The sequence below is a fragment of the Rattus norvegicus genome, chromosome 4 (genome assembly GCF_021556685.1).
Source record: "Rattus norvegicus strain SHRSP/BbbUtx chromosome 4, alternate assembly SHRSP_T2T, whole genome shotgun sequence".
In the NCBI taxonomy this organism is placed as follows: domain Eukaryota; kingdom Metazoa; phylum Chordata; class Mammalia; order Rodentia; family Muridae; genus Rattus; species Rattus norvegicus.
In genome coordinates this window covers 78,616,198-78,633,567 of record NC_141537.1, presented here as the reverse complement: position 1 = coordinate 78,633,567, position 17,370 = coordinate 78,616,198, and the positions used below count along the sequence as shown (strand labels likewise).

Here is a 17,370-nt window from a genome sequence, read left to right as displayed (position 1 = left end):
GACATAGCCAGAATACAGCAAACACAGAGGCAAATGCCAGCAGCAAACCACTGAACTGAGAATAGGACCCCCGTTGAAGGAATCAGAGAAAGAACTGGAAGAGCTTGAAGGGGCTCGAGACCCCATATGTACAACAATGCCAAGCAACCAGAGCTTCCAGGGACTAAGCCACTACCTAAAGACTATACATAGACTGACCCTGGACTCTGACCCCATAGGTAGCAATGAATATCCTAGTAAGAGCACCAGTGGAAGGGGAAGCCCTGGGTCCTGCTAAGACTGAACCCCCAGTGAATGTGATTCTTGGGGGGAGGGCAGTAATGGGGGGAGGATGGGGAGGGGAACACCCATATAGAAGGGAAGGGGGAGGGGCTAGGGGGATGTTGACCCGGAAACCGGGAAGGGGAATAACAATCGAAATGTAAATAAGAAATACTCAAGTTAATAAAGAAAAAAATTTTAAAAAATTTAAAAAATGAAAAGAAAGAAAAAAAGAAGGCTGCCTTCTTTGGTTAAATCGATATTAATATTTTACATGTTAGAAGATGATCATTACTATCTACTTCCTGTGTGTTTTTATGATGTGAACACTGCATTTCCCAAAAACATCCAGTATTTGTCATATATATACACCAGGTACCCAGAAATTGTTGAAGTGTAAAGTGTGGGCTGAGGTCTCATAAGTATTTTCTAACACATCTTCGGGTGTGGCTGGTAGAGAATTTCTGCACCATTGTAGAATGCCTACCTTGAGCTTGACATCCTGTATCCTGTGCTGGACAAAGGAAAGGGCATTTCTCCCACTTCAAGTATTGCGCGCGCGCGCGTGTGTGTGTGTGTGTGTGTGTGTGTGTGTGTGTGTGTGTGTATCAAAGACATGCTTCTCAGGAGTCTGAGAAAAAGCTACACAGAAAGGACTGGATCAAATAAGGTAGCATATCATTTTGTCCCACTTTATTGCTGTGCCTAGCATGTGACTGCCTGGTCATTAGTGAGAGTCCACAGCAGGGAGCTGCAGCCAATGTGTGCTTAACTGTGTCCCTCTTTAACCTACATGGAATGTGCCCCATGAAGCCCAGACTAGTAGGAGCAGCAAAGGAATACCGTGTACCTCACCAAAGGAGCCCTCCGTGGGGCCATAGAATGGAAAGAGAAAGGAAAAATGTAGCTCACTTCTGCTCTCCAGGGTTCCCAAGGAACAGCGATCTGGTCCTAGCTTTTGAAAAATACAGACATAAACAGGAAATGTGGTTCAGTGGTTTCCCAGGCCTGCCCAGGAACAGAGCAGAGCCAACCACTGCCCTTCCTGAGCAAGGGGACTTTCAAGAGTTTTTTATGGCAGAGTTGCCCCCTCTCCTCTGGCACGGTTCTTGCCACACTTCCCATCCGGCACCGACCAAAATTACTTGCATGGTTAATAATTTTCAATCAGCCAAGGGTTTTGTTTTATGACTTCATGGGAAATCTTTCTTATGTAATAAAAGTTTAAGTAATTAGGAGCCAAATACAGTGATGCATGCTGGAGACAGAGGCAGGTGGATATCTATGAGTTCTAGGCCAACCTGGTCTACAGAGTAAGGACAACCAGGGCTACACAGAGAAACCCTGTTTCAAACAAACAAACAAACAAACAAACAAACAAAATGTAAATATTTAGTGTTTTCCCAAAACTACCCACTGCTTTATAACATGTCCTAGTTAGCATTTGGACAAGTAGACTTCTGAGGTTATATGCTATACCCCTGTGTTAGGAAGAGTTGGGGTAACAGAAAGATCCAGGACCTTCCTCATAGCCAGTCTCAAAAACAAGCAAAACAAATAACAGAAAGTAGAGAGGGTCTGTGGGTAAAGACATTTCTGCAAGCCTGAGAACCTGAGGTGGGTCCCTGGGACCACATTGTACAGGAAGAGAACCAACTCTCACAGGTTGTCCTCTGATCTCTACATACACACACATCATGTGTATGTACATACATAAATAAATTTAATAAAAACATATAAAGTAAGGTAGAGATCGATTAAAGAAGATTCTCTGGCTTCCACATGCATACTTATACACATGTGGTACCAATCACACACTTACAAAATTCTTGTGATGGAAGAAACTCCAAGGTAGAACAATATGGTCCTGTTCTACTGCTCCTGGGTATGTGCCCCAAAGAGTCAACCCAACCATAAAATACAGATAAATATATGACCACAACGATTATTACACTACTCAGTCTAGGGGCCCATAAAAGAATGGAAGGACAAAGGAAATATGAGATTTACACATATGGCTATTGAAGAAAGAATGACATTTATTTGCAATAAACGGATGGAGTTTGAGATTATTACACTAAGTAAAATAAACCAGACTTAGAAACACAAACATCACGCTTTTTCTGTTATTGTAAAATCTAGATTTTTTTTAAGGCATTAAAAAAACAGGTGGACTGATTTAGGAGGACGAAGTGGGATTTAGCAGAAGTGGAGGAGGTAACTGAGGAGCTAGAGAGACAGCTTAGTGCTTAAGAATGTTTGCTGCTTGCCATAGATATACAGTAAAAATAATAACTAAACAAACAAAACAAGGAGTGCATGCTACTACTACAGAGGACTCAAGCTCAGTTCCCACACCCATGTTAGATAACTGCCTATAACTCCAGCTCCAGGGGACCCGATGCTTGCTTTCTGTCTTCTGTCTTCCTCAGGTGCCTGCACACAAGTGGTCTACGTTCAGACAGTAAAGATCAGACTCCTTTGTTGTAGAAGTAACTTTTATTTACCTCACTAAAAGTCACTCTTACTCACCTGATGCAATTGTCATCTCAGAGGTTTACAGCTGAAGAAGCTCAACCTTTCTAGCTCTTTCTAAACTCTGGCTGGCTGCTTCAGCTCAGCTGTCCTGGCTTAAACTCCACTCCAAGCTGACTGATTCAAACTGCTGGCTTCTCTCAGGTTCTCACTGAATTGTTCTACTGGGCCTCGAATCAACTCTAGCAATCTGTTCTAATCTTTTGGTTCCTTCTCATCCTCTGACTCATTCTGTCTTCACCTGTGCTAACTTGTTTTCTGCAACGTGTCTCTGTAAAACTGTCCCAGTAAAATTGCTCGTTCTCTCTCTCTCTCTCTCTCTCTCTCTCTCTCTCTCTCTCTCTCTCTCTCTTTCTCCATTGTTCTATTTTTCCTATCCTCGTGAGAGTTGCACATATCCTATCTCTGACTCACTCTGTCAAATCTTTCTCAGATCCATCACTTTGTCTGCCCCTCAATTGGACCTCACTTTCAAACATGGCTGCTTCCTTCTACAAACTAAGTTTACCTATATTGTTTGGGATTAAAGATATGTACTAAGTGCATGTCTGCATTCCAGCCAGAGTAGCCATGTTGCTGAATTAAAACTCCTCCACAGTTTGTTTTCTCGTTTAATGATTGATATAGGAGGGCTCCGCCTACAATGGGAGGTGCCATCCTTGGATAAGTGGCCTGAGTGTGTTAAAAATATTAAGCAAGAGTCTGGCTGGAAGAGAGAGACACCCAAGTGACCTATGGTAAGTGAAAATGTGAAGAAGAGAGAGAGAGAGAGAGAGAGAGAGAGAGAGAGAGAGAGAGAGAGGTAAGAAAGCAAAGCTGAGCCTTTGGAGCACTGTGGAGGGAGGTGGACCTGGAGACATCGCAGCAGTGAGGAACAGGCAGATATGAGGAGCCTGTGTAACCACCTGGGGCCATGGTGATGTCCTGGCCTGGGCTGCCAACAAGGTCCATGTCTGGATCTGAAGCCTTACTGTAGCCAGGTCTGTGCTAATGGCTGTGGCCTGTGTTGCCACCAAAGGCCATCTGGATGTCAGTTGTCCAGGCTGCTGCCTGAGACTATGTTGATGGCCTTAATGATACTAGAGGCCAAACTGATCTGAGGCCATGGTGACACCCAGGCCATAGCAGCTACCAGGGCCAATATCTGGATCTGTGGTCCTATTGCAGCCAAAGTCTGTGTTGATGTCCCAGGATCATGCTACCACCCAAGGCCATACAGATGTGTCTGTTCTGGGCTGCCACCTAAGGCTGTGTTGGTGTCCCAGTACTGTGGTGAGCTGGCCCTACCCCTTGCTTGCAACAGGAGAGCTAGTCCTGCACCTCGCCTAGGCAGAATGGGAGAATTGGCTCTGATGGTGTTGGTGTGGGAGAGCTGCCCCCACCCCTCATCTACCTTGTGGTGGTGTGGGGAGAAATGCACCAAAGCTCACCTCCACCCCCATTACCCACACCATGTGGGTGAGCTGGCCTTGTTGGTACTGATGCAGGGAAACTGGTAGGGCTGCCCAACTCAGCTACCATCCAGGGCCCAGGTCCAGAGCTTTGAGTTGGCCCTCCCAGAATCCACTGCATCTATGAAATGTTGGAGTACATGAAAGGAAGGATCTAGTATTAATAGTGTAGCAGAAGCCAGAGGCCTTGAAACAGATGATTGACTCATTACAACCAACATTTTTAAGTAAGGCTGTTTGTGCAAAAGGGTAGTTCTCTGTGTGACACACTGCAGCTTCCACATGGAGATTTTTTTTTGGTCTTATTTTATTTTGTTTTCTTTTAGAGGGGAGGTGCAGCAGCAGAGGGTGGATATGGAGGGACAGGGAAATTATTGGGATTGGTGTGCATGATGTAAAATTCACAAAAAAAAAAAGTTTTAAAAAGCTAAGCAAGTCATAGGCACCAAGCAAGTAAAGCACTCCTCCATGGCCTCTGCATCGGTTCCTGTCTCCAGGTTCCTGCTTTGAGTTGCTGTTCCTCTGGGATGGGTTATAAGCTGTAAGATAAAAATGAACCCTTTCTTCTCCAAGGTGTCTTTTGGCCATGGTGTTTGTTATGGCATATATACTTAGCCCAGGGAGTGGCACCATTAGAAGGCAAAGCCCTGTTGGAGTGGGTGTGTCATGGGTGTGAGCTCTGTACGGCATGTTATCAAGGAAGTCTAGTCTCTCATAAACTGGTTGAAGATAAAGGAAGCAATCTCCCATGCTTTTATGATTAATTCAAGTATCATACTTGTGTTCTCAACTTCCCTCCTAGCATTTTGTTGTCTCTCTGCAAAGATAAGCTCGTTCTCATTGAACTCCCTCTCCATACGTGCCCTTCTCCTTTCCCTTTCCAGCTCATCTCTCAGATCTTGAATCTCTGCTTCATACTCCCGTCTTATCCGTGCTCTCTCTCTCTCCAGTTCCTCTCTGTAAAATTCTTTCTTCTTCCAGGTTTGTTTCTGAATCACACCCTCAGCACTTTCATACATCTTGTTAGTAAAGTATTTTCCACCATTTTCCCTCACCATGCTCTGAACTAAGGTCAACAGCTGCCTCTTCTGCTCTTCCTGTTCAGCTCCTGATGCTTTGTTATTGAACAAACAGTAGCGATTCCGGAACTCATAGATCAACTCTTGAAGGACTTCAGGAGCCGTCTCTAAGTACTCATGGATATCTGTGTCTTCCAAGTCATCCTTCCTGGTGAGCAAGAGTATCATGAATCTTCTAGCCTTTTTTTCAAACATGCTCAGAAGTTTCCGTGTGGCCTTGTGTTCTTCCACAGTATAACGCCCCAGTGGGATGACCAGAAGCAGAGCATGAGGCCCTGGAGAGGTCAGAGCAACACAGCGAGTGATCTCCTTTTGTGTGTCAGCATCTGGTACCTCAGTGTCGAAAATGCCAGGTGTATCCACAACAACGAGCTCTTTCCCATCCCAGATGCTCACCCCTTTCTCACAGACCTTGGTAATGGATTTTGCACAAATGCCAGAAAGAAATGCTTTTCTTCCAAGGATGCTGTTCCCTGTTGAACTCTTTCCTGCTCCAGTTTTTCCAAGTAGGACAATTCTCAGTTGGGGACTTCCTTGATCTTGTATTCCAAGCTCTAGAACATCAAGGAAACAAAACCAAATGTTAGACTCAGCCCCTAACAGGTAAGCATATAAAGTTGGACAATCCAATGCCCACTCTCTGGTTGCTTATGACCTTCCCCCCATGTTGTTACCTCTGCCCTACAAGGCCAACAACAGATAACCTCCAGGTCTAAACACCTGTCTTCAAGGGCTTGACAACTGGTCCCTCCCTTAATGTCTTTTCTTCACTGCCCTTTTTTAATATTCTTTTTGAGCTCCTCATTCCAACCCTTTGTGATTTCCAAGCACCCAGCAGGGGAAATAAAGGCTTCAGAAGAGAATGGTGAACCACTTTTGGTAGCTGCCTCACCTTCAGAATCCAGAGTGGAACACAAAGTGTGATTTTTGGGGCATCTGCAGAGAAGGACATAATTTTTTCCTGATTTATATTTTAAAATGACATTTTCTTTCCACTGAGAGCCAAGTAGGGGAACATGTACAAGCCTTAAGGTAGTTTCCCATGTTTTGGAACCAGAATTCCAGGATGAAAGAAGTAATATGACTGAGAACACTATCTAGGATGATCTAAGGAAGGATGCAGGCAGGGGCAGTTCACATGAGTATTTACCTAACACAGGAAAGTGCCCCATCAGAAAGATCCTTGTGGGCATTGGCTTCTTGGTCATAGGAAGGAACAATGGAAGAAGGCATGAATGGTAGCTACTATGCCATAATTAGCCAGCATTGGCACCACATGGTGATTGTTAAACTAGAACTCCTGCTTATCCCCTGCACAAGCTAGGAAACCCCCATCTGCCCTCCTTCTCCCAACCCTGCCCACGTAGAGAAATCTCCTGTCTGCTTGATGCTTGGAGAAAACTCTGGGCTAACATGTCATCACTCTCCGGCTCTGAGCTCCCACCCAAGTGTGACCACCCTCAGGCTCAAGTTTTGACCATTTATGGGCACAACCCCAGCTCCTAGATGGCACATCATCCCTCTTCACCTAAATTCTATAAAACCCACTTGCTTTAGCCTGGATAAGTGACTTCACTGACCTCCACCTGTGAGACTGGTGAACCCACTGGAGAGCTGCTTCCTACTAAACTGCCTTTATCTACTTCTCATCTGGTCTAAAGTGGCCCATATCTGCATTACTGGGGAAGAGAAAAATGCCTATCAGTGATGGCCCATGATTAGACTGCAATCCACACCCTCTCCTTCCCATCCCTGAAAGCCCTCCTCTTTGGGATCTAGATTTGCAACTCTTCTCAGTGAAGTGTACCCAATGGGTATGGGTCTGGGTCTGGAGGACACTGGGCCGTGCTTTGGAGGACAGGCAGACTAAATGTTCAAAAGCCCTGAAGCACCGTGGCCTGCCTGCTCCTTGACTCCGCTGCAGCTGCCGTGTGAAGGTCCCTGGACTGGCTTGTCTGGCAGTAACAGCCAGGAGAGAACCCTCTACCGTGGTCTGCCAAAGAGCTAGATGCCTATACAGAAGCTTCTTAAAGCACGGGTTGTGACTTCATGTGGGGCCACAAAATTGAACATGGAGAGAAAGCGAAAAAGTTAGCAACAGTGAAAGATTCTGAATGCACAATGACTAGAAAATATTTTTAAATCGAAGGTGTAGTGCATTTGTAATGTCTCTGGCAACACTTGACTGTGTTTTCTGATGTAACAGCAGCCTCATTACTGACCACACAGCATAAAAACCTGCTCATACCCTGCAGCACCAGGGTACTGCCTGAGACATCCTGACTTGGACTTGAGACTAACACTACTCTGTAGTATGTACGTTGTGAATGGCATCTTATAATTGTTTATTATAAACTTACAATATCAATCAACTCCAAAAACTGTTTGACATGCTCTGTCCTCCAAGATCAAATATTCAGTCAAGCTCTACTTATGCAAAACAAAACATAACCCAAGTATATCCACCTCACTTATGTGCAAATATGTTGTTTTAAATTGAAGAAAGACAACAGTACATTTATTAACTTTAATGTTTTATTTACTTTTCTTGTACCTGGCCTATACTTCTTCAGTGTTGTCAAGGACTAGTTGTTAACACAACTTGTTTGTAGCTGTAGTGTACAATTCATTGCTTTAAAATGATACTCACAAAATTTAACATCTCCATTGCTCACATAATTATGTCTTGTGGTGAAAACACTTAAACTCTACTTTCTAGTGAACTGTAAAATATACTACTAGGTATGTTCACTATGTTATGCAGTAGTTCTTCAAAAATTTACTCATCCTATCCAACTGAAACTCCTTGTGATATGAATGGGGCAAATATATTTTAATCTTTAAGAAACAGTAAGTTATACACACATACATATATACATAGCAAATATATATCAGAAGTTCATTTCAAATTTTGTATGTTCGACTTGTAACCTATTTTATATATGTATGTACCTCACATAAAAAATTTGGGGGCAAATATTTAAGAAGTTCTCAAGTACACACATCTGTGAGTCTGTCGAGACTGACAGGGAACCACTGCCTTGCCACAGGTACATAAGTGACACATCTGTGAGCCTATCAGGACTCTGGCAGGAGCATGAGTGAGAGCCCAGTGTTAACTGATGTGGTTCAAAGAAATGGCCGATGTTTTAAGCGACTATATACTAAGGTAGTTTGATAAACAAGCAAAGTCTCAACCGACATTAGTGAACATGGTGAGTAGAGGATCGGGGTGCTCAGTGGCTCACTGCTTCATTTGTTGATTGGAATGAAGCAATGGGAGCAGGGAGCCAGACGAGGGACCAATGACCCCCACATTGCTCTCTCTCAATCCTCCTTCAGGGAAGGACAGAGACGTGACTAGAGAGGCCATGGACAGCCTTTCTGCCCGTGGGAAAGAAGAGGTAGAGCTGTGCTGAAGGCAGGCATGGTGGCTCAAACCCATCATTGCACTGGAGAGACAGGAGCAGGGTGTCTATCACAGGCTCCAAGCTGGTCAGGGACAGTGTGTGTGGAAGCCCGAGTCGAAACAAACAAAAGAGGGAAGAGGGAAAGGATGGAAGGGAAGGCTACGCCAAGCTCTGGCCCAGTGAGAGGCCAGCGGGGTTTCTTCTGCTCAGCCTGAGGGACATAACCTAATACGGCATAAAGAAAGTCAAGAGGAGCCGAAGAGCAGAGAAATGAAGAGAAATTTGAGGGCTGCAGAATGGTTTTCTCCCGTTCAGTTGGGGACTGATAGTCAAGACAGGAGGAACTGTACCCCTCCCTGTCTGCCCCCCCCCCCGGACTTCTCCTGCACTTTGGCTACTCTGCCCCACACCCCAGCTTCTCTCACCATGGCTGCTCCTTGAATTTTCCGGGATGGACCCCACACCACTGTACTGGGCTTCCATTGTAGTTCAGATCCCTACAGATAAAGAAACAACCATGGCAAGTTATGAAAAACACCTGGAAGTCCACTTCCTGTAGCCAACACTAAACGGTTTACCATAAGCTTGGTACTTTGATTTCTCCTGCCCCATCCTCAAAAGGTCACCCGGGGATTCCATTCTTCGGGCTATTTTTTTTTCTTACACAAACTTAAACCCAACCAGCACCTCCTTGTGCTGGTCCTATTTCCCTCTGCCTCTCCCGCTAGTGGATGGGTACTATCCAAACTTCTTGCTCAGCTTTTCATTGTGACTTTCATGGGCATCAGGACAGAACCCTTGACTACCCTCCTGTCCTGGGCCTGACTCCTTGTCTCGATAAATGGTATCACCACACAACCAGTGGCTCTAGTCTTGGCTCCCTGCCTTGAACCCACACCAAATCTTAACAACTACATTCAGAAATCTCAGTTGTCCCTTTGTTTCTGCCTTCATGTTGATCAGACCCATTGCTGGTCCTTGTCAGTGTAGCTGGGTGGGGCCCGATCACCTCTTCTTGGATCCCTTTATAACTCTACCACCAGATCTCACTTTCAAAATAAAATTCTACTTTGCTTTTCTTGCTTGAATTCCCTAGCAGCTTCTGAGTCTCTTTAGAGGATAGTTTGAACTATTAGAATGGTTCAGAAGTCCCTGCATGAACATTTTCCCTGAAGCCACTGGCCTCCCCTTTGTTCCCAGGGTCCTTGAAACACTTTTATCTCCTCTGCTTTTTCAGAATTCCCCCTTTTTGGGGGCACTACTCCAACCCACCACCCAGCCGGACCCACTCAGCCTCTGCTTCCTGAGAAGCCCTCTCCAACGCCTCTCTCCTGCAGCAGCACCGATCTGAGACTTGGGCTTCTAAGGTCTCTTGCTTTTGCTGTAACTGCACAGCAACATTTCCTCACCAAAGACATGGTTGTAAGATGAAATTATTTTCTAGCATATTATGATTGTCTCCTCTTAGACTATGTGACAGGAAACTTTCAAGGAATAGACACAGCAGTGGACAAAGGATGGGTCTCAGTTTGCTAAACAAACTAATTGACTTTCTTGGGTCTTTACTTCTCTCTGTTTGGTGGCCTGTGTACCCAGCCATGCTTCCTTGTTAACCAAGACAGTCATGTAGAAACACTCAACTCATTCCGAATGCTTCCTCTACCTACTACATGTGAACATATTTGAGAACTCTAGAGCCAGTTGTAACCAGGACAGGTTGGAGTGCTCCTTGTTAAGGACAGAGTCCTCACACAGGGAGCCATCAGTTACAAATGTGAAGCAGAACACTAGATGCTTCTTTTGAAAAAGGCTCCTTTCTTTATGCCCGAAGGCCAGGTGGGTGGAAGACAGCTTCTCACAAACTAAAAAGAAACCACGAACTTACATAAAACATTGGTTCTCAGCACAGAGTCAATATTGGTGATTAGTGAGGAGACCCAGTATCAATGGTAGAAAATTTCTCAAAACTTTCTCAGGGTGTGGGGAGACAGAGGGCACAGGGTGACAAAGGGGCTCTTTAGACGCTAATTCATATGTAAAACCAGGACCTGTATTTCTGTAGGTGCTGATTTCATTGACTAAGTCATCCCTCCTTTGCCTATGGCCAAATGTCCACTACTGGCTTCAGAACTGTAGCCACAGTGAATGTAACCTGCCTACTCAGGTTACTACCTGGAGGGAGCTAAGCTCTTCTAAGAACTCAGGAAGAAATGGTTCCCCCAAAAGGCAAGTTCCCTAGGAAGCAGCTTACAGGAAAAAAGATAACAGCTAGTGCTGACCCCACCCTGCCTGCCTGCTTGGTGGAGCTGTGCCAAGCTGTGCCTGTTAGGGATTCCCCCAACCCTACCTTCTCCCTGTTTGCTCCCTCCAAGCTAATTCATTCATTCTCTTCCTTGGAAGAGTCAAGTTAAATGTTTTTGACCAGTGAAGGAATACTTTCTCCATAGAGAAAGTGTCTTCGAAACAGTAAGCCCTGAAGCACACAGGAATTTGTAAAATTCAGCCTTCAACTCAGATTACCACCTAAAATGATCAGTCTGGAAACAGAAACCAATGAGTACAACTCCCAAGAACAAGTCTGTCAGGAGGTTTACTAGACACAGCCAACAGAGAAGCCTCCTCCTCACCGAAATCAACACCCACACCATCTATATTCTCTGCCCATCCCTATTCTCTTACCTGAAAATCTGGGTCCTGTGGCCTTCTCTGATTTTGCAACAATACTAAAGCCAGAAAACAGAGTAGCAGAGAGGAAGTGAGGGGGAGGAACTATGGAAATAGGAGTGTGCAAGGGACCCACCCATCTTCCTAGCTAGCTGTACTGCAGAACTTTCTGCAGTCCTCGTGTTCTGTGCCATCTCATATGGTGCCCATGGGCTGCTGGTAGCTCCTGAGCACTTGGAATGGATAAATCATCAGTGACTTTTTCCATCACCAGGACCTTAGTTGACTGCAGTGGGGTCCATCTTAGTAAATAACAGGCAGTCGCTCTTGCTTGGCAGAATGTTCTGTAAACATGAATGACAAGGACTTGGTTGGCAGTGATATTGAATCTCCTGTGCTATGGACATTTTGGTATTTTATACTTCATGTAATTCATGAAACAGTTGGATTTAAATGGGACGTTTATATTATACTCCTCCCCTCAGGGGTCAAGGCTCATTATAGAAGAGGGGTGAAAGACAGGAGGCAGTGAACATCTGCAGTGAAACACTATTTGCTGGATATGACAAGGCTATTTCAAACACAAATTTGCACAGACCAAAATCCATCACTGATGGGGAAGGGCTCATGAACTCTTGCTCCTAAGGAGCTGTGGGCAATAGATTATTACTAGTGTGCATGCGCGTGCATGCGTGCATGCGTGTGTGTGCGTGCATGCGTGCGTGCGTGTGTGTGTGTGTGTGTGTGTGTGTGTGTGTGTGTGTGAATTTGTGAAGTTTTTCTCAAGACTACTGCCCCTAAAAAGCTACCCATGTGCCCGTAGATGATCCCACATTGCTGAACGTACAGGCAGCACTAAGTGGAGTTTGGATTTATTTTTTAATGAGGGAGAGAGAGGACTGACATTGGAAAGGAAAGGAGAGGGCTAAAGAAGGAATCAGAGGGGAGAGAAACAGGAGTGCAACTGCTCCAAACACACTATGTGACTATATAATTCTTTAACAATAAACAATTATCACCCTGCTGTCAGACGTCTTTGTCCAAACTGCTTTTCTCCTCTTCTCTACTGCCTACTTTGCAGCTGATTCTTGTGTAATTTCACTTTCCTTTCCTCTTGTTCACTTTTTAAGTACAACTCTTTGTGTGTGCATGTGTGTGTGTGTGTGCGCACGCGCGCATGCATATGCATGTGCTTCAGGCCTCGTGCATACCTCTTCAACTTGTGATAGTATCCTTTCCAATTCTATTCAAGCTCTCCACCCACCCACATACAAACATATACATATACATATACACATACATACACACACATACACACACACATACACAAATACACATAAGAAGAACCTCATGTCTTCATGTCTCCACACTGTTTTCAAGTACTTGACATCTACATGGTTTATAAGCTCTAAAGGACCGCCAGCTCTGGGGAATTACTCAGGCAGAGATCAGCAGGAAGAGCTGCTGTTAGGGTTTTGGATCCCTAACACAATGAGTGATGGGGCAGGGGGAAGTGAGCCAGAGTAGCAACCCTCCCACCAGGAAAACCTATTTATGAAGTGACTTTGATTCCCAGGTTCATCTGTGAAATCTGGTCACTTGGCACAGACTCACCAAGCAACCAGGCATTTCTGAGAGAAGCCATGACAAACCTCAATTTTTTTACCGCAGGCCTTTTAAGCCTCCTCTCATCGCCCCAAGTACTGCCCTGTGCACTGAAGGGGCCCATGAATTGGGGATTCAGTAATTGGGATGCTGGGAGCACAGATGTCCAGACAGGCATTTGTAACATATTACACTGGTCAGCAATAAATACCTTCCAGCCCTACAGTGTACTTTTCAACCATTTCTGTTCCCTTTTCATGTTCCCTCTCTGCTACATAAACTGACAATTTCCTTCAATCCATGAACTCTATTCTCAAACTCATCCAAATTTCTGGTCCAACTCAGTCGAAGGTTTTTTTTTTTTTTTTTGCAAAGAGCCCAGGGGATGCTTTTTCATACCAATTTTCAAGAAATTGTGATCTTGAAGCTGACCACACCCTTCCTTGTGAGAGTAAGAAAGTTGGGGTTAAATGTACCCTGAGACACTTCCCGCATCTGCCACAGACGTTTCCTGTGCTGGCTTCTTCACCTTGTCCTACTCAGCCCATGAGTTGTCATATCGCAGGGCAGAACGGTGAAAATAGAGGGGCCATACGCACTGCCACTAACATGAGATGGTACCCAAAATAGACTGTGAGGAGACATTAGGAAATGAAGATCTCCAGGAGATCTCAACATGATAAACCGTACTAACAGTTCTCCCTGGATGGTCCAAAGCAGAACTCTCCTCTGCCTTCCACTCGGAGAGACTTAGTCCTGGCCACTCACAGCTCAGTCTTGAGGGAGTGTGATGCGTGTACACTGTTGCTACCTTTTAGAATCATTGTGGTGGAGTTTTAAAAGCCAAAACTACTAATAAAATACTTAGTAAATTTATTATAAAACTTATCAAAATTGACCTGGAGAAATGAACCTGTAGTCTAGAGCCCTAGCTGCTCTTCCAGAGGACCTGGGCTCTATTTCCAGCACTCAGTGGTGGCTCACAACCAATTGTAACTTATTCCAGGGGATCTGACACCCTCTTCCAGCCTCTGTGTGTTCCGCCCACATGCAGACATGCAGCCAATGCACCCATACATGTATAAAAGTTTATAAACAATCTGAAGGAAGCTCGTAGCTTGGAAAGACCACTGGTGCCATTGCTCCCCTAACTAAACAGATTCTGGAAATTGGAATAGGGATGGGGGAAAGAGTATAGTCTCCACTCGTGTACCCACTAGTGAGGTACATAAAGCCAGGCTTTAATGTGTAGCCCCAAACTCACAATCACATGAACAACCCTGTTGAGTTCTGTGAGATATAAGGCAAAACAAAAAGTCATAATTTAGGAAAAGATTTGTAGGGAAAAATGAAGACAGAGAGGGGGAGAATGACCAGAGAAAGTCATATGCATGGGTTTGCCAACAAACAAAAGTTATTAATAAAAACAAAAACATCTATTTTTTATTATCAGTTATTTTGAACCAGTAGGTTTTTTTTTTTTTTTTTTTTTTTCCGGAGCTGGGGACCGAACCCAGGGCCTGTGCTTGCTAGGCAAGCGCTCTACCACTGAGCTAAATCCCCAACCCCGGTTTTTTTTTAATATCATTGAAAATACAGGAATGGCCGTGAGTTGGTCTGTGTAATTATATATTCTGTGCAGTTCGTTCTGCCATGTTTTATTTCTATTTCATAACAGTTCAGAGATTTCAAAGTCAAGATAAGCTGCCTTGTGTAAAGTCAACTACAGGGCAACTGTGGTCTAGCACCTGTTAAGCACCACAGGCAGTCTCAGAGCCAACGCGCCCAATAACATGTTCAGAAATGAAAGTTTTAGTATCATCAGTATCCAACACAAGCCCAGAAAGGCCGGAGGGCAGTAGTGACCGAGACTGGAGCACAATAGGTGCTTCAAGTTCAGAAGTACCAACCCTGAAGAACTGGGTGACTACAGGATGAACTTGGGGTTAGTGGAAATGGCGGGCCCTAGAGTCTTCTACCTCCTCCTAATTCACAGTACTGCATTTCATTTTCTCCTAGGAAGATGGTTATAAGGATCTTTTCCAAAGATTAGAGCATCTCACAAAAGCCTTTCACGTCCTAGCACTTAGGACTCATTCCACGTAGTCATCTGTGTCTGCTTAGTCACCTGTACGGGAACTCAGAGACCTACTACAGAGCTTCCAGCCTGCTTTCCTAATGACTTCCTCATTTTGATTTAAATCAAGTAAGTGTGTGTGTGTGTTGTGCATGGTGTGTGTATGTGGATGTGAGTGTGTTGTTTGCTTGGCATTCATGGTGTGTGTGTATGTGTGTGTGTATGTGTGTGGTGTATGTGTGTGTATGTGTGTGTATGTGTGTGTATGTGTGTGTATGTGTGTGTGGTGTGTGTGTATGTGTGTGGTGTGTGTATGTGTGTGTGGTGTATGTGTGTGTGGTGTGTGTGTGTGTGGTGTGTGTATGCATGTGTGTGGTGTGTGTATGTGTGTGTGTGTGGTGTGTGTGTATGTGTGTGTGTAAGTGTATGTGTATGTGTGTGTGGTGTGTGTGTGAGTGTGTGTGTGTATGTGTGTGTGTGGTGTGTGTATGTGGTGTGTGTATGTGTGTGTGTGGTGTGTGTGTATGTGTGTGTGTAAGTGTATGTGTGTGTGTGGTGTGTGTGTGAATGTGTGTGTGGTGTGTGTGTGTATGTGGTGTGTGGTGTGTGGTGTGTGTATGTGTGTGTGGTGTGTGTGTGTGTATGTGTGTGTGTAAGTGTATGTGTGTGTGGTGTGTGTGTGTAAGTGTATGTGTGTGTGGTATGTGTGTGTGGTGTGTGTGTGTGGTGTGTGTGTGTGGTGTGTGTGTGTGGTGTGTGTGTGTAAGTGTATGTGTGTGTGGTATGTGTGTGTGGTGTGTGTGTGTGGTGTGTGTGTGTGAGTGTGTGTGTGGTGTGTGTGTGTATGTGGTGTGTGGTGTGTGGTGTGTGTATGTGTGTGTGGTGTCTGTGTGTAAGTGTATGTGTGTGTGGTGTGTGTGTATGTGTGTGTGTAAGTGTATGTGTGTGTGTGGCATGTGTGTGTGGTGTGTGTGTGTGTGGTGTGTGTGTGAGTGTGTGTGTATGTGTGTGGTGTGTGTGTGTGTGGTGTGTGGTATGTGAGTGTGTGTGTATGTGTGTGTGGTGTGTGGTATGTGAGTGTGTGTGTATGTGTGTGTGGTGTGTGTGTATGTGTGTGTGGTGTGTGTGTGTGTAAGTGTATGTGTGTGTGGTGTGTGTGTATGTGTGTGTAAGTGTATGTGTGTGTGGCATGTGTGTGGTGTGTGTGTGAGTGTGTGTGTATGTGTGTGGTGTGTGTGTGTGGTGTGTGGTATGTGAGTGTGTGTGTATGTGTGTGTGGTGTGTGTGTATGTGTGTGTGGTGTGTGTGTGTGTGTGTGTGTGTGTGTGTGTGTGTGTGTGTAGCCTGGCCATGTCTATGTGGACTGTGAGTATAAGTACCAGAGGAAGGCAAAGGCATTGGATTCCCTGGAGCTGGAGCTGGAGTGACAGGTCGTTGTGAGCAGGCCCTCTGGAAGCTGGGGACAGAGGTCGGATCCTCTGTCAGGCCAGTGCACAGTTAGCTGATGCACCATCTTTCCAACCCCTGTAATTTCTTCTGAGATAAAAAGGTAGCCAGGCAGAACTGACATCTGAAGGAAGATGACAGCACGAGAGAAATCAGAGGAGAAGAGGACAGGAAAACACAACCCTGAAGGAAACTGTCACCTCCTGATCCAGTAGTGAGAAAACTAACCATGCAAACTATCATTTGCAGTAACATGGGCGCGTCTGGAAGACATTGTGTTGGGAAAGGGCAAATACTTCTCATCTCATGTTCGTCTACAACCTAAAAAGTTCGACTGGGGATTGGGGGTGCTCAGCCACACTTGGCAGACACATCTACAACAAAGCTCCTGGACCTAAGGCTCAGGGAACATCTCAGAACCAGGAAATCTATAGTGAGTGAGATCATCTCTCCTATAATTGACAAAAAACAATGATACATCAACAATATGTGGCTGTGGAAATAAGACCTCTACAAGTTACAATAACAAAGAGTAAAAGGCTGTGAATTTAAAGGGAACAAGGAGGAACATGAGAGGGGTTAAAGGGGGGAATGTAAGGGGGAAATTACGTTAACTTCAAAACTTAAAATTTCAAAGTCAGTTGGACTGGGGCTCATGTCTGTTAATTACCTTGGTTTAATTACACACACACACAAACACACATACACACACACACATACACACACACTCACACACACACTCACACATATACACACACTCTCATACACATACATTCACACATATACACATACTCTCACATACACACATTCACACAGTCACACACATACACACATACACACAC

At 44.8% G+C, this 17,370-nt stretch overlaps 1 protein-coding gene across 2 annotated transcripts; it reads right to left on the bottom strand.

Annotated features, from left to right (window-relative positions):
* Positions 1-2,280: 2,280 nt before the first annotated feature.
* Gimap4 (GTPase, IMAP family member 4) lies at positions 2,281-11,461 on the bottom strand. Of its 2 annotated transcripts, NM_173153.2 has the most exon segments (4): positions 4,537-5,017; positions 5,019-5,880; positions 9,162-9,233; positions 11,416-11,447. In NM_173153.2, coding segments are annotated over 3 exon segments (930 nt in total). In that variant the 5' UTR covers positions 9,220-9,233; positions 11,416-11,447; the 3' UTR covers positions 4,537-5,007.
* Positions 11,462-17,370: the final 5,909 nt, after the last annotated feature.